This window comes from Periplaneta americana, chromosome 2, assembly GCF_040183065.1.
Source record: "Periplaneta americana isolate PAMFEO1 chromosome 2, P.americana_PAMFEO1_priV1, whole genome shotgun sequence".
In the NCBI taxonomy this organism is placed as follows: Eukaryota; Metazoa; Arthropoda; class Insecta; order Blattodea; family Blattidae; genus Periplaneta; species Periplaneta americana.
This window is the reverse complement of record NC_091118.1, coordinates 109861768-109880177: the sequence shown is the minus strand read 5'-3', so window position 1 is coordinate 109880177 and position 18410 is coordinate 109861768. Positions and strand designations below refer to the sequence as shown.

At 34.9% G+C, this 18410-nt stretch overlaps 1 protein-coding gene across 3 annotated transcripts in view; it reads left to right on the top strand.

The window, feature by feature from the left end:
- LOC138694499 (aldehyde dehydrogenase, dimeric NADP-preferring-like) overlaps window positions 1-18410 on the top strand; it is a 75395-nt gene that overhangs the window by 43541 nt on the left and 13444 nt on the right. Inside the window, exons 12-14 of one of the 3 annotated variants that reach the window (XR_011330959.1) lie at window positions 2213-2295; window positions 3185-3336; window positions 12842-14287. Coding sequence is in view for 1 of the 3 variants with exons in the window: in XM_069818274.1 (XP_069674375.1) it covers window positions 2213-2269 (57 nt within the window). In the remaining 2 variants the exon portion in view is untranslated. Of the gene's footprint in view, window positions 1-2212; window positions 2296-3184; window positions 10886-12841; window positions 14288-18410 lie in introns of those variants that run through there. The other 2 variants (XR_011330960.1, XM_069818274.1) reach the window with 2 other exon arrangements.

The window sequence follows — 18410 nt, the reverse complement described above, 5'->3', positions numbered from 1 at the left end:
CACTGAAATAGAAAACCCAAACAAACATTACGGCCTGGTCTAGATCGAAAAAACATTGACTGTGCCGTATTTCGCATTTTTGTGAAAAGCTATGTAAACTGTGAAATGATCGTTATCGGTTGTAATAACTGTAAATGGCTAAAATACAATAATTTGAATAATAATATGGGACGTTTGTAGTACTATAAATTGTAAGAAAAATAGGTTAGAGTTATCCTTCTTCCGAAAGATCCAGGAAGGTGAGTTTATAGAATATAATATATATTTTATGAAAATAATATATAAACCTTATGTATTTCATATTTCAATAGTGGAGGGAAGGTGTTATTTTTTTTCAAAAGAACACGATATCGAAAGTACAATACATTTTATCGTCTAATAGGGAAAGAGTCTGTGATGAGACGATAGTAGCAATCCTGGTAGTGAGCAACTATCTATGGATGCATATTTCAACTGTCTGTGTTTGCATATTTAGTAAGTATTAAGCTTCATGACTGTATATAGTAGACTGTGGTACCACAGTCTACTATATACAGTCACGAAGCTTGAGTTTTGAGGGTACTAGAAACAACAGACTGTGATGGTTCTATTTTGCATTGCCTGTAATGAGGCGATATTAGCGATCCTAGTGGTGAGCAACTATCTAATGTTTGCATATTTACTACGTATTGAGCTTCGTGACTGTATATACTAGACTGTGGTGGTACTATTGCTTTCGCATTTTAACAGGAAAAACTCAATTAGAATATTCGCCACGAAAATCTCTCATTATTTTTATTTGTGGCATAGTTTAAAAGACAATATATAAATAAAATCCATGAACAGTAGATAATTTGCAAACCAAAACAGGAGAAGAAATAACCAACATTTCGGAAGCAGAGTTGCAATGCTTGAATCATAATATTCCATTAATAGATGCAGTGGACCAAGTGTGGGCTGGTTTGCTGTGTAATATCATTTCCACTCTTCTTCCAAAAGCAGCGCCAAACAAATGGATAGCTCTGTATTTTCCAAGGAACACACAGTACATAGTCGTCTGAGTGTGGTTTATTTTGCCAATTATTGCATTTCATATGTGATCAGAAAGAAGATTCACCATCATTAAATTAAGTTGTAGCAACTCTTGCATTCTTTTCCACCATGTAAAGTTCGATACCACTAGCAGAAGCTGTTCACTTTTGACAAATTGCAACATTGATAGCAGAGGGGGAAGCACATGTTGCACATTGGACTACTACGTAGAATTTTGAATAGTGTTGCATTCTATACACTATTTCTGGTGTTTGTAGTACCACTCGTTTATGATATCCATTCTATTTAATGTGCAAAATAAGTAGAAAACCCTGAAACAAGACGCACAAACGCCAAGGGCACAAACTGAAACATTTGGAGGAAGATTAAGTTTAGAACACTTATTAACAAATGACCTATTTTAGACTGCAAGCAATTCACTTCTTTGTAAAGTTTTGAAACTGAACATTTCAAACACACATTTCCCAGTCTGGAAAATAATTGTTGGTAACTTATACAACAGATACATTCCCTTTTTTTCTTCCCTTGTCTGATGATGGAGGCATTACATAAACCTGAAATGTTGGATATTTCCACATCTGTGATACTGAATAAAAAAAAAAACAAAAAATATAACCCATGTATTATTAAAAAGCATATTAAAATCTCCTCAAAAACAAACTAGCGAGTTGAATTAGCTTCGTCAAAGAACCTACTTCTCCAAAAATGTTAACCTATCCAAAACTCCTTTAATAATGGCAGCAGAAATATACAGGTTAACATCCTGAAATCTTAGCACATAGCAGGGCAATGTTCTCTATAATGAAGATTGATCAGAGTGTGTATTCATCAAAACTAACTTCAGGTTAAACTAATAGTAAATATATAAAGGAGGACATAAAATTGTTAAAAGAAGTCAAAAGAATAATATTGTTACTTGCAGTGTTCATATCCAGGATTGTTGTGTTGTGTTCCCAATATATTGTTAAAGGTTGATAAACATTGCCAAAATTGAGCAAAATATGTTTTTTTCAGTTCCATTATATTCTGCCAATGGAGATTAATTTGCTGTCATTATCCTTAGAAAGTATTAATTAAAATGTCGAGTAGAATATTCCCTATTTGTCTGATAAACAGGGTAACCCTAGTCTTTAGTTTGAAATAATAATACTAATGTGTTATATCATGTCTGATTTTACAGAGGAATCCGTCCATTTTACCTGCTGTGATCATGAATGCATTGAAGAACGGGAAATAGTAAACATTACTGAGGTGCAACTGAAGGTACGCATTAGTAGTATATATGAGAGGTAGACAGTGTGGCTCGTTTTGTAGTAAGTAGAAGAAGTTTGATTATTTATCTAATGCAGCAAGCTCTTGACAACATGTCGTTGGCCTAAAGTACAGGTTAGGTACAGGGGTAAGATTCTCGAGTGCAGAACCTGCATAAGATACCTATATGGTTAAGATATTTGGCTGGACAATCATGACCTTCGCCATTCTGAAATTTGCAGCTGCCTTTTCTTGGCCTATCAAGGATATTTTTTGTCTTTCTCTTCTTGTTTTTGTAATTGCTGTGACAGTTCTCCAATTTTTCCTTCGTATTCTCATATTTTCCTTATTTTCTAGTTTTCGTCATTTCCTGTTTTATTTTTCAAAGTTTTCTGTTCGTTTCTATTCTCGTCATCTTTTTGGTTCTTTTTCTGTTCCTCCATTTTCTGTCCTGTATATTTCTTATTCTCTTTATCCAGTCTTCATCTCTTCCTTTTTCAGTCTACTCATATGACTTTTAAAATAAATGTGCAGAACAACCACTTCAGGACTATTGCTGTGTTATTATTATACTTAAAAACTTTTAAGTTCACCTGTAAAGTGGTCTTCTTTTACCTCTTCGACCCTTTAAAAAATTCCCAGAACTTTTGATGATAGAATTAGTGAAGCCTTGTCACATGTCTCTCCATGTCAGAATCATTTACCTAAAATTTATCAGTCCTAATGTAACAATCTGGCTTGAAATTTTGATGGGTCGGAGTGAAATCTGTATATTTCAGACTGCCTTGTACTATTTGCAAAGCAGCTGATGTTGCTCTTGAAAGCTGAGCATTTTAAACGAAAATACAAATTCATAGATTTTACAGTGATTGAAATTACTAATTGCTCTTATTTTTTTCAGTCTGTTTCAGCCTTTTAGGGTTACTATAAGGTGAATGGTTCTAGAAATAGTGGTAATAACTGGGATTATAACAATAATGATAAAGCCTATGCTATTGTCACCAAATTGAAACATGATATTTCAAGAACATTAACAGAAGTAGAAAGAATCAGGTATGTAATTATACTTATGTATAATAGTTGTAATAATAATAATAATAATAATAATAATAATAATAATAATAATAATAATAATAATGATAGTTGGGTATTGAAATTTGATAGGGTAAAAAATTACATTTCTCTTCTTTCAAAGTAATTTACTTTCGTAGATGTATTTTCATTAGAAACACTACGAGAAAAGTATATTGTATGTCTGATAAATCGTGCTCATGTCAAACATTTCAGGACGTTGTAATATAAAATTTTCTCACTCCCAACCTCAACAAAACACACAAAATTTCAGTATTGCTATCTTGTTACATTGATCTCATGCGTTGTTAATTATAGCACAATTTCGACTTAGCTTTCAGTACCATCTTGTAAATATGTCAATAAATTCTTTATAGCTTATGAAATACAACTACCGGTACTTCTTTTTGTACTGGTTAAGGTACAGTGTGAGGCGTATAAAACTTATGTCATTATAATCAGTCATAGTGAGCATGTTTAGTGGAGAGATGCAACCACTCTCCCACATAGGAGAAAAAAGAATTGGCAGTGAATGGTGGTGATTTAGGCCTATAGTTCCATACAAAATAATGTACCAGTAAGAGGTAATAAGAAAATGTTATGCTGATCTTGCCTTTTATCAAAGCACATGTTGAAAATGATATCTATCTTTCTGGATGCAAGAATCACATCAGGTAGAAAATTCTGAAACACCTTCTGCAACTCTTTATTTGTAATTTCTAGAGATGATAATTTTATAGTAACATAGAACATAGCTCAAACTTAGTATTTACCTATTTTATTACTTTCCGGTTTCAAATATGTGTAGGCCTACTTTTTCCGTGCATATTTGCATGTTTTGGCCTTTTTGGGGATAGAAACATCCATAATGCATATTTAAGGAATTTTTAACTTATTCTTGCATATAATATACATTATATTCAGTTTAAATACATGTTTTAATGGTTTTGAGTGGACACCTCAGTTTCTCGATTTTTATGTCCCTTATTTTAGCTTAAGGAGTCAGGATTAAAGAAGGAAAAGAAAATAAGAAGTAAATAACAGCAAAAAAAAGGTTAATTCAAGTTTGTGCCCATAATTTCTTGCGATGTAGAGAGGTCATTCTCTGCCTACGAAAAACATATTGACTGACAAGTGCAGGAACCTCACAGAAACAAATTTAGAAATGATGTTTAACTGTGCCAAAAAAAAAAAAAAAAGTGAAGTGAAGTGAAGTAAGAAATTTGGAACAAAAATGAAAGTGCATACTTTAATGTAATTTTTGCTTGATCGTGAATGTTTCATAGTTTGATAGCACATGAATGCATGCATATTTTTGGATTTTATAGTGCATGAAATTCTCGTCTCTCGCACTTGCCTGATTTCATTCTCCATCTCTTCAAGAGTGCATGTATTGTTCACAGACTTTCTGTTTTAAGTTCCCCACATATAAATCCGGGGAACAAGCTGGCGAACGTCTGAGACTAATTACGTGATCATCAAGCACTTTTCTAATACTTCTAACGATATAGTGGCTTATGTGCAGTAGAGTTATCCAGCTGGATGTAAGCATACTGTTCATCTTCAGTTGATATTACAAAAAATGGCCGCAGCACATAACCCTGTAAGTTGACTGTAATGTAAAAAAATAGTGCTAATTACTCTGCATGCAGTAATGCTACACCATATATTCACTTTCTGGTCGTAAAGAAGAACTTCATGTACTGAAATTAGTATTACCAGTGTCCCATTGGGCATAATCACTTAAATGGAACCAAGCTTTGTCCATCATGAACGATTCCAGCACATAAACTCAAGAATTAATTTGAGTGGCTAAATCCCCTTGTTGTAATCAATAAACCACCGTCACACTATAAGGATAAAAGTACAGCATTTTCAGTCCCCTTAATGCTGATCTTTGACACATGTCACATTCTAGTGCTAATTAATGTGAAGATTTTCTAGGACTTAACTGTATTCTTATTCTTGCCTGAATATCCATAAGTTTCTCCGATGTGATTCTTACATCTAGAAAGGTGGACAGGTGTACATCATTTTCAACACATGCTTTGATAAAAGGCAAGATTAACATAATGTTTTCTTATAACCTCTTGCCGGTGCATTATTTGTATGGGACTATAGGCCTAAATCGCTGTCATTCATGGCTGATTCACTTTCCTCCTGTGTGAGAGAGCAGTTTCATCTCCTCACTAAAGGTGCTCGCTAAAATCAATTATAATGCCAGTAAGTTGTATATGCCATGCACTGTAGTTACTGTTACGGGTTTTTATTAATAATAGTTTGTTGTCTATCCAGTACCTGTCTCAAACAATGTTTTGCATATAAATTTCCCCATGAATACATACACTTTTGTATTTCTAAGACACAGTTCATCAGACTGCATAATGTTATATCACAAACTATTGCTACGTGCATTGAAAGTATGTCAGCTGTCTTCGTAGTCAAGTAAACAACATTACATTGAAGCTTCGCAGGTTTAACTTTGGGTGAAGGCATTGGATTTGTAAGCAAAATAAAATTTCTCAGCATAACTTTCTTCAAAAGGAAAATAAAGCTGATATGCCTGGTAAATTTGTGGCATATAAAAGAAACCTGTACCTGAATGAAAGGTCTCTAAACAAAATTTATCTTCCATTTTTGTACACATTGAAGTCTGCCTGTCATCAGAAATAATGTATAACATTCGAAGATAGAATTCTACACTGCCAGACCAGCACTGGAAACCACATAACCATTATTGCAATCAGAACTTAGCACTGCATTAAAGTATATGAAGTTAAGGGCAAGCGTAATATTGCAACACTGTCATTTTCTACCTTCAATGAGAAGTGTTTTGATTTTTGCATCATTTTCTATCTTTTTCCCAGTAAAAATTCGTGTCCTGTTTTGTGTTTTTATTATTATTACAGATTTCGAACTTTACATATTCTGCAGTATTATAGGACAGTATTTTAGTATTTTGATACTATAATAAAACAATATACTCGTTGAGTTCAAGGCAGGAATACAGGAATAGAAGCATTTGCATCTAATAACACACCAAGGAATATGTACATTTCGAAAAAAAAAAAAAAAAAAAAAATTGTAAGAATTCCTAAAGAATCTTTTTCCTTAACTTTGTAGAAACTCTATTATAATTAATTACTTCTATCTGAATTTATTTTATGTTTTCACAACGATGATTTCCAATGGAAAATTACTTCGGAATTTCGAAAAATCGTTAAGTAATTCTTACTTAGTGATCTTAGAATATATCCAGTCCAAATTGCTGTCTGTTGTAAATTTTGAAAACATTCTTTCTTATGCATATATAAATTGTGTTTAAGACTTACCTAGAACAGATCATTCCAAGTGGGCAACCCCCATGATGCCCTGTGGCTGCCCTGGGTTCGGAGGAGCTGTGCCGAGCCCCAGAGAGAGACAGCAAGTGAGTGGGAAAGAGACGGAATACCGATCGCTGAGAGGGTTGCAAGTGTGCAAGGGGTAGAGTGAGCCAGTGAGGTGGATGGCACATTTTATGACACATAGGAAGAATTAAGAATTACAATTGGCCATTACAAAATAATACAACAAAATAAAATTGTCCTTTTTTTTCTGTAGTTAGGAAGACAAATGACATTTCTTTGATTTCTTTCCCTTTCAGCTATATCAGGGAAAATTGTTCGAGCAGAATGAATGCGTAACACTGCTTCCAACGCAACATCGAACAAACATGACCTAATTTTACTCTTATTCAGATTCATGACTGAGAATATGTGTTTGCAAAGGTATATGGAGCCAAACATAACAATTAACTTCCATGTCAATGCGTGAATAAGCAGAAACTCTTTTTATTCCAAATTCTTATAAAATGGAATGAGGCACCCTGGAATATTGTAATATCTATCTTTCAAAATTGTGTGAAAGTGAAGCCTTATCAATTCCCTTTGGAATTTGACTGGAGCCTGTTCAACATTTACAGAAAAGAGCGTCATAAAAATGTTCCCAAAGTTCCTACATGCGGCAACAGATTGTTTGTCGAGAGAGACTGATTGTCTCAAATAACGTCACCAGGGCAGGACACAATATCTCAGAAGTTGAAATCATGCACTCCTTTACAAACATTCCTTCTGTAAAAGGCCGGCTACTTTTGGCGATATTTAGGGCAACAATATAGCTTGCATGGACAGCTCTTTCGAAACTTGGCTCAATGTGCTGCGAAAGAAAAGGAAAATGAATTTTTAATGACATTGTCACTATACAAAAAATACATAGTTAAACGGACAGAAAAACCTTTAACAGTTTAACAAACGTTTTTATAACAATTCCCATACATTGTTGACAATTGTTCAAAATAAACTTACTATAACCTAACCATTAATTTAATTACATTGCCCTTAGAGTACTTAATTAGTTGAAATGATATTTACATAGTCGTAAGAAGACTGCATTTCGACCTTTAGTTTCGTTATTAATGCTTTCCTCTCTTTGCCGATAATATGAGCGTGCATATCAGAATCTTTAACTTCAAAGATGACGCTTAATGTTGTATGTTTTTCCGTACATTGATATGGCATATTAAATATTGCATTGGCATTGTTGTCGTCAGATTAGACAAGATACAAGCTCTTCCAAGAGGGATTAAACCCTGAACCAACTGCCGATGCACTTCTCTTCGTTCTTATTCAAAACAGTTAAGCACAAACGATAGTACACCATATGGATGAATGAATGACTGATGGAACGCATAATACAGCAATTCATGCAGGATATCATCGAACAGATGACAAGAGTTGATGATCGTATGCATTTGTACACCACCATAGCCGCAGCAACAGGAGTGGGGGTCCGCCCTGGGCAGACACAGGGCAGCATCCGGGCGCCCTAGCCCTCAAATGCTGTGTTGGAATGATCTGACCTAGAAGATACGTAGGCCCTAACAATAACACTAAAACTGATTTTATGGTAAACCGATATTAGCCATTATCTTTGATCAACATGGCACAAGTTCACAGAGCATGACATGACAAGACAAAGTACATACTTTCAGTTCCTCTTACAAGGAATCCTTGTTAGAAATCAAATCCAGATCCTTCAAATTTATAGCTAGAGATAGTACCCATTGTAGGTTTTGGCTTGCATAATACTTAATATGTCGCGACTTTTTGTTTGAACATCATATTGTTATTCTACTGTTGGAAAAAGTTATATAACTTTATTACAATAGTTTTGTCTTTTGTGACCGCCGTTGTGATAAAAATTTCGTTCTGTATAGTGATAAATATTAGAGAATTAATGAAGAAGAATTTTAAATATTTTTCTAAATGAACTTGTGATATTTCTTAGAAACACTTTTCGTCTGTGAATGAAGCATTCAAAAGTCAAACTGACTAGCTCCACTGATTACAGTGTCGAAACTTTCAGAGGCTTTCAATAGCATCTGTTTTCCAAGTTTAGTTTTAATGTAAGTAATAAGTTTGACTTTCGAATGCCTTAAATATTAGTGAGTATTTTAATAATACAACTTACGAACACTAAACGGTAATGTTGTTACCTTTGGAATTACTTTTGTATTTACTTTAGTATTCACGATGGATAATTTTTATAATATATTTGTATTATGTACGTATTATTAGTGTGATGCACAACCTGTGTTACATTTCACTAACTTTGTTATGGACATTTCTGATAAACTCATTATCATCACAGTGTGTCTGTACTACACATTGTCGAAGAGATGCTTATAATGTCAGAATTGAGATTTGAACCAAATATGCTTTCTATTACGAGAAACCTGGAAAGTTACTTTTAGTGTCCAGTAATTATTATGCTTCTGAATCCCAGTAACACAGGTTCAAATATGACTGAGAGCAATAAATTAGGTGATAAATCCAAAGTACAGCTTCTTCAGTAAGAAAATAATTTGGTCTACATTAAATTTGTTGGATATGATAGGGCAGGACATTCACTTGTTTGTCATAAGCAAATTCCTGGAACACATCATACTATTCTACCTATAGTTCCTACTTTAACTCTAGATGCTGCGAGATTGATGGAACCATGTCTGTATGAATATTTTGCACTCAATTGGTAATAACTGACATGTATACTAAGAAAGGAAGAAGAAGAATCCGTAACAGTCATTGTTTATGCCATAGCAAGTATGAAATTGTCACTGTGTTTGCAAGACATCTGCATTTCTATTTTGTTTTTATAAATATTTATGTATATTATGTGCCTCTCAAAGCAATGATGACTTATAAATGTAGTGTTTTATACAGATTGTTTTACATGCTGCGAATCCCAGAGTAAGAACTGTGGTGAATGAAGCAGTTAGAGGTTGGCTTTTCCATAAATAATTATTTCGGTTCCTCCTGCTATCATCACTATTCTGCCATTATAGGCATATTAACATCTGTTGTCTCTGAATAAGATTATTGTGTTTTGAAAAGAATGTTAGGGTTGTGCATAGGATTACCATAATGTCAGCATTTATTATTATTTGATAATAAAAATAGTCGTCCACATACATTTTTGGAAATCCTCTAATTTGTCTATGTTTTTCATATTGAAGTCTGATTTATTCATTTTTGTTTCGTTTGGTCTCATGTTGCTGTGAGAAGCATATTGCAGTGTATGTGATTGTTAAATGTGTAAATGCTGTTTATCCAGATACATTCTTCATTTTGTTAGTTGTAAATAGCAGTGAACTTATCAAGCAAGTTATTAAATTCCGTGGATTAGACTTACCATCGATTCTGTGAAAGACTTGTACTTGTTTTAATTTCTGACATTTTATATGCTAACGTATATTTGACTTTTTGTATAGTCAGTAATAAGGAATTGTTAAAGAAAATTAGATCTAGTGATAAATATGCAGAAGTCACAGAAGTGATATAAATGACGAAGTTTGTACAAGGAATTCATTGGTGAGAAGAATGTGTCAGCATTTTCAGATTTCAGAATATGGTAACCCTAGGTTGTGCAACAACGAATTTAAGTTACACATATTTGTAATACTAGCTTTATGCAGTAAAGTCGACAATTTCGTGCAAAGATTGGCATGTGTTGCTGCTGTATGTTGTATCCCAGTATGCAGTGTATGTGAATTACTGTTGATATGTAATAAGCAGTTTGTACATATAATTGTGTAAACGGAATGGTAACCAGAAACTCTTAAAACTCTCTAAAAGTGTACGGTGCAAAATATCTTGGCCGTTGTGCATTACTTAAATGGCGCAAATATTTCATGGTCCAACTTCATAGATGTTGGTTCCCTTCAGCACAAGAAGTTTTTCAGGACTCTTTTCAGCAGTTGTGCCAGCATTAGTAGAAATGCATCATAGAAGGAAGATTACTTTGAAATTGGATATGCTGAAGGTGGCATAACTGTATCATCTATAGGATCACAGAAGCTGCTCTCCACAAAATTATCAACTCACTGATGGTCACTCTATCACATATTTTATTACTTTAATAATCATGAATATGGATGGTTTGCTTGTAATATTTTTATGCTGATTAAACATTTTTTATATATTTATATAATGATTTCATTTGTGGATTTATTTGATCGCTTCTGTTTTTATCTTGTACGAGGTGCTACCCAAAAGTTCCCGAAATGCCTCAATAAATTAAATTACACCAGACCTAGTCCTTATGCACCACCGTCACCTTCGAAATAGACTCCTTCCAAGTATTGAATGCCATCTGGAAGTCTTTATTTGAAAACTTGTTCAGCACCTGCGATTTTGCTTGAATTTCCTCAACTGTCTGAAATCTTCGACTTTTCAAGTTGACCTAGAGCATCGTCTCCAAATGCTTGCTTTAACATTTGATGTGTTTCTGCAGAAGTTTTCTTCAGTATGCCTCAATAAATGGAATTACACCATACCTAGACCTTATACATCACCATCACTTTCGAAATAGTCCACTTGTGAGTGTATACACCGCTCCCAGCATTTCTTCCAAATATTGAATGCCATCTGGAAGTCCTTATTTGAGAGCTTGTTCAGCACCTCCTGCGATTTTGCTTGAATTTCCTCGACTGTCTGAAATCTTCGACCTTTCAAGTTTGATTTTCATCTTGGGGAACAAAAAGAAGTCGCATGGAGCTACATTTGGCAAATATGGTGGATGAAGAACGGTTGTCATTTTGTTTTCTCCAGGAAGTCTTGCACGATGAAAGCTGTATACGGCCATACATTGTCGTGATGCAGAAACCAATTGCCCGTGCGCCACATTTCCAGATATTTTCTCCTCACTTTCTTCTTCAACCACCTCAAGACGTCACAATGGAACACCGCATTCACTGTCATAGCAGGAGGGACAAACTCCTTGTGGATAATTCCTTCAGTGTCGAAAAAACACACGAGCATGGATTTCACATTGCTCTTGACAGGCTTTTTTGGGGCTGGGCGAACATGGACTTTTCCATTGAGAAGACTGCCGTTTGATTTTGGGTCATAACCATAAACCAACTTTCATCACCTGTGACAGCCTTTGAAAGGAAGTCTGGTCATCATGAAGCTGATTCTGAACATCCCTGCAGACTTTCAGGCAATGCTGTCTCTGCTCTGCACTCAGTAATCACGAAATGAACTTTGCTGCAATCCGTCTCATGTTGAGTTCATTGCACAAAATCCTCTGGCACATGCCATACAGTAGTCCAACAATGTCGCAGATGTCGTGGATGGTCTGCCTGTGATCTAGCATGAACAGCGGCAACATTTTCAGGTGTAATGCCAGTTGATGGCTGTCCAGAATGATCACCATCATCAACTGATGTTCGCCCATTTTTAAAGTGCTTGAACCACTCGTAGGTTTGGTTCTGACCTAGAGCATCATCTCCAAATGCTTGCTTTAACATTTTATGTGTTTCTGCAGAAGTTTCCCCGAGTTTGAAACAAAACTTTACATAGACATGCTGCTCCTTCAAATCTGTCATTGTAAAATCTCAGTGTAAGCAACTCGTAACAATGAAAAAACGCCCACAAATACTAAATTCGTCCACTCAGAACGAAGCCACTTGTCACACTGATTCACGAGAGATGTGTGAAATATCATCTAGTGGCATTTTGTCGTACTAGTACTTGGTCGCGCGCCACTTATGAATTTCGGGAACTTTTGGATAGTACTTCTTATATTTGTGAAGTTGAAAGATCTTCATTTCAAAGCTGCTATAGGTTTAATCTAAACATGACAGTAACCAACATACACCTTTTACTATACAGTTAATAGTAGCTAAAGTACCTCTTCACACTAGTTGACCACTTGCACTGAAAACTGACTAAATGAAATTTGGTAACCAGCTAATCTCACCAACTGCACACTTCGCCACCAATCCTCAAAAATATAGGGGTCAAAGAATAGTTGTTGTTTGCTAATGCTGAATTTCTGACAATGAAATCATTAATTCTCTCGCTCTCCAGTATTTTTCACTCAAGGACGCCAAGTTGATAGTAGCTGGGCAGTGTTGAAAATGATATTGATCCATTTCCTCTTTCAGATCACATAAGGAGCAGAGTGGTGAAGGAAATATTTCAATCCTGTGGAGGTGCTTGGCCAAGCAGTCATGGCCCATAAATAGTCTAAAAATTGCAACTGCATTCTTCCTTGGGTATCCAGGGACATTTTGGGTTGAGACAGATTCCCACCTTTTATTTTTGGAAATTTGGAGATGATGATTTGTTATAATTTTGTGGTATTGTGAAGTAATTATTCTTTTTGTTGTATAATAGGATAATTGTGTAGCAGGTTTTTGAATAGTATCACAGCCGTTTTTGGCAAGATAATCAGCAGCATTGTTACCAGTCAATTCGCAATGTGCTGGTATCCATTGAAAAACTATTTTTTTCCTTAGGTTGTTGAGGTGAAATAGACATTTCCAGCACTCAAGAATTTGTTGACTTTTTGGTGTTAAAGTGGATGTTATAGCCAAAATGGCTGCTTTTGAGTCAGAAAGAATTACTACTTGCTGGAGTTGAGCTATTCTGTATAGAAGATTTTGAAGTGTCGTACATATGGCCTCGACTTCTCCATAAAAATTTGTAGTACCAAATCCAAGGGGTTTGTGAAAGGAGAACAGACGGCATGTAGCTCCAGCACTTGCTCCAATTTGATTTGTTAGCAAAGAGTCATTGTTGTTCTGGAAATCTTGTATGGATTGTTTCTAAGGCTAATAATTTCAGTACGTCTTTCGGAGTGTCATCTTTTTTGACATCCTCCAGTAGATCTGTATAATGTTCAATATCTAGCATTTGTAATGGGTTTACTTTAAGAAGTAGATTTCTTTGTTAGTAGGGAGAGTTACCTGTTTTTTGATACCATGAACTTTAGAGAGAAAACTTTCCTGTGTTTTGAGATTTGTTGTAAAATTTTTTTTGTCTGCCAGGTGTTGAAGGGGAGTCTAATTAATAATAAATAAAGATATGGCATTACTGCTCTTGTTATTGAGGAAAACAAAGTACAAGCAGCCATTATAACTTCATGCTATTTGAAAAGGGACTGTTATACAGTGCTAAACGATCTATGACAGGATGTAAAAAATTATATAATTATTTTCAGATATTGAAATAGGCTAATTTGGTGAACTATTGGACTACATAAAGGCCAGTATTTAGGAGTCAATACACAAATAAGGAAATGTGTACCACTAGATGAAAAGTGAGCTTTTCATGAAAACAGGGGAAGAACTTTATGAACATATTTTGAAACTTTCTCAATTTCAAACAAAAGGGTCACTTATTCAAATGCTAAGACAATGACATGAGGATGTAGTTACATTAATCACTTAATCAGCCATATCGACCATCTCTCATTTAAAACATTGCTTCACCTTCAGTCTCATTAACCGGTTGCTGTAGTGAGAGGCTGCTGCAAGAGAGCTATTAATAGGAGAGACGGGTTCATTCCAATCTCTTTCTTGTTAATCACTTTCAATCCACTGAGAGCGCTAACATTGTTTCTCACCAACATTTGTAACAGTCGCCGTCGCCCTCGGCTGCCAGCTCCGAAATATGGAAAGTATCTCGAGGATGGCACGTCGATGTCAAAAATTAATTATATACACTGATTAATTTGGGCGCCAGCCTCCTCGAGATTACTCCGGTAGAGGTATGAGATTCCCAGGTCAGCTGCAAAACGGTCGGGACATGGGGTTTGGGAGACGTGCTCGTAGGTTGAAATGATGTAGGCGCACACCAGAAGTTGTTGGTAAGAACTATGAAAGCGTTTATTATTACTATTAAGTGTTCGTTTCAGATCAGCAGAAATGCGCGTCCAAGTGTATAATATCTCGCTCTCACTTCCCGCAAGTTGGTATACTAATTTCTGAATTCACGTAATTATATATTTTGTACTATAAAACACCAGTAATATAACGGACAGTTGATAACGTGATGAGAGGAAAGAATTCAGACTTATAATAATAATGCAACACACGACTTCTTACTACACCCACTAAAAAATTCTAAGTCCGTAAATTGTTATACTTCCGAGTTAGGTTTGCCGAGAATATGTGGAGTGTGACCTCTCCGAATACTGTCTATCTGCCTTCTGTCTATCTGCCAAATCTATCCCCTACTTTCAACCACCAAAACATAGAATTTCACCCTCCTATCTATATATCACGTGTCTCTATTAAGAATCCTGATTGGCCATGATTACACTTACGTCACTTAAGACGCGTTCTTCAAAAATTGTTCGTTAACTAGAACATCCCCCTACTTCCGGCGTCCTGTCAATTCTCTGACATATACCAGATCATCTCTATTGGAACCTGGCTTGGCGTCATCTTACTGACCACCCGCAGGCAAAGTCCATACATTCCCTCATCAGTCAACTCCACGCCTGGACACATGTTTCCTGTCCGCCTAGCTTCCTTTCGGTCTTCCTGTCCACCTGTTACTTCCGTCTCAGATTTTGAAACTAACTTACACGTCCATGCTTCTTACTATCCATATGAGAATATTAACACGAAATACTAATCTAATGAAAATCTCCTTATCCTATACGAGGAACCGTCTCACATTCCGCCACTGAATTTAGACTCCTGGAAATGGAGTATTAACATGCATGCTTTTAGTTTAAGTTGTTAGCTCTGGAAATACATTTTAAGGAAGACATTTTGTATTTTTTTTTTATTTTAGTTACAGAATTCTTGTTATGTCTTATATTGCAATGGTTGTGCGTATTAAATGTGAGTGTCCCGATTCGGAACTAAGAGAAGTAGTTACTCCACAAAATGTTTCTTCAAAATACCGGGAGATAATGAAAGGTGAGTTTTCATTTATAATATATATAGCAATATTATCATATAAAACTCGTTTGATACACTGGTAGATTTTCCTAGCCACGTGCATCATTATAAATCATATGCTACTGGAAACAGCAGACAGTTAATTGCAATAAAGATCTTTGTATGTAAAGTATATGTATATAAAAATATTGTTACTAAATAAGTCTGATTCGTTTTAAAATAATAGATTTGGTTGATCATGTCTAAACCATTTCAAATTTCATAGTCCATTTCTTACCCTATTTTCTGGAATATGACGTTCTGAAAACGCTGATGGTATTGGCTTGTCAACTACTGATTGTTTCTCAATTGAGATTGTAGCCTGGTTCGTTACGAATCATTTTACACTGCACAGTGCTTCCTAGAGGCACAAAAGCTGGCCAAAAATGTTGATTTCATTTTTAGTTTTATAATGTTCACTTTTAGTTTCCCCTCATTCCTTATTGTCCGACAATGATAAAACTGTGACCCTCTTAGCAGAACTCCCTTTACTCATTTGTTATTGAGCCTGTGAAGTGAGAGGATGAAGTGTTGTGGTTGCGTGTTTTCTATAAGAGATTAAAATATTGTTTTTGTGCCCTTTTTGTAAATTAAGAGGCAATTATTATTATTGATTATGTAAAACTAAGTTTTGGCGTCTATGTATTGTAGCTATTTTGATCCACTGAAATATTCTGTGTGGCTGAGGATATATTACTATTGGGTGTATATTTGTAGTTTTAGATTTTGAAGTTTATTCTTTATATAGACTTACAAAAATTGCCCGACGTTATCTCATGTTATTTATTTAACGTATGTGTTGCCTAATATGTTTACTTTATGATCTTAAATGGAAAATTAGCTCATATTTGCCCTTTTTATAAAAATTTTATTAAATTCATTTGTTTGCGTAGTGACAAATTAACCTACTAAAATACGAATGATTTCAACATCAATTCACTATTATTCCACAAAGAAAAACATGATTAATTTGACTTAATTTGTTGAAATATATAAAAACCACAAGGGTTACATAGTTTATTTTGATTTCAGAATGGATTATCGTTGTTCACAGAGGAAATTATTTCAGATTTTGTAGAAAGAGAATGGCAGGCGTGAGTTGCAGAAAGATGCTCTGTTTTGGTTTGTTATAGCAAAAGCCGATACAGAAAACTCCTCTGATGAGGTAAAATTATTACAAAAATATGTTTTCCCGTTTTGTGGTGAAATGTTTCGCAGATTCAATGAATTGAATAGGATGGTTGATAGGTTCTCGAAAAACAATGAACAGTGGTTGGATAAATAATATGTGTATGCCACTTCAAAATTGTAAAACCTACTCAAGGAAAGAGAGAAAGACCACAGACAGAATTTGGAGAGAGCAGTACTAGCTTTAAATGCAGAAAAACTGAAGTGTCTAGGAAATCAGCAGAAAGTGTGGAACGTTTAACTTTTGCAGCACATGTGAAACATTGTGGTTCTTGTAATTTCAGATCACGCAAAATTCTTAAGAGGAGATGCAAAAAAACACCAACAAGTGTTTCTAAAACAAGAAAATCTTGGAAGTTGACATCAACCAACAGTTTTGTTATGAATCTGTTTCGGTCATGGAATCCCATGCTGAAGTGAAATTTCAAGATCTATTGAACCATATATCTCACCGCATTTTGAGGTCACAAGAGCCAATAATTATTAATATTAAAGGTGATCATCACTGTTTGTCTTCTTTCGCCCACTAATTTAGCATTATCAATTCAGTTCGATAGAACAACTATTTCAGTGCTATTGATATTGTTTAAGATAAAAGTATTGTTTTCTAAGTTGATCATCTGTTGAAGATGGCACATGTTTGAGCGAAACCGATGGTAGCGAGACTTAGTAAAACATAAATTTTACTGTGTACAGTTTTAGATACCTTAATACTTTTTGTAGGCTGATTTATGCAATGATATTATAAAGGACAAATAAAAGTAAAATGCACTGTATAGTGTATTACGCAGAAAGCGATGATTCGCTCATTTTTCTCTGCTGCGGGCATGTCATATGTTTACTCAAGCTCGCTGAAAGTTCACTTCAACAAGAAGGATGAGTAGGCTATTCTTACAATATGATGTTTGAATCAAAGTTCGAGCGCTCATAGTAGAGTGACCAGACGAATAATTTACGAAAGTAAATTCAAGTGGTGCCTTCAGAGCCACTTTACATCTGGACTTCAGTGAGTAAAAACCATGATTCAGGTTCAAGATCAAAGACTACATCGTTAAGTTTAAAAGCAAATGCTTTATAAATAACAATACAATGCACAGTGGGCCAGAATCTCATTCCAGCTGGAAAAAATTGTAGTTTTCAGAGTCACAGAAGTTGGTGTTTCTACTCTGTATATATTAACCAGATGTCTGTACTTCAGAAATCCGCAACGTAGAAATAGATTCAGAAAGATGAACAACAGTAAATACATAGCAGAAGTTGATGGTTGATAAACACTCGGGCGATCCCCACCCATTTGTGAGTTGGAGTAACTCAAGGGAAGATCTTTCTGTGTTCTGCTTAAGCAAAATATTTTTAAATTCTATGTGGAAAGTCTACCCAAAGATATGTACTTTTGGTTTATATGAAGTTAATTTAATTTGTTCTATGTCAATACTGTAATAACAATGTTCGAAGTTATTGAATAGAAAATTAAATTTTTGGTCATGAAGTTCATTTTTATACTGATATTCAAAAAATCGATACTTACTCGCACGGAATTGTTGAGTCCAAAATACAAACAATATTTGAGCTTTTTATGCCATATTGTGGT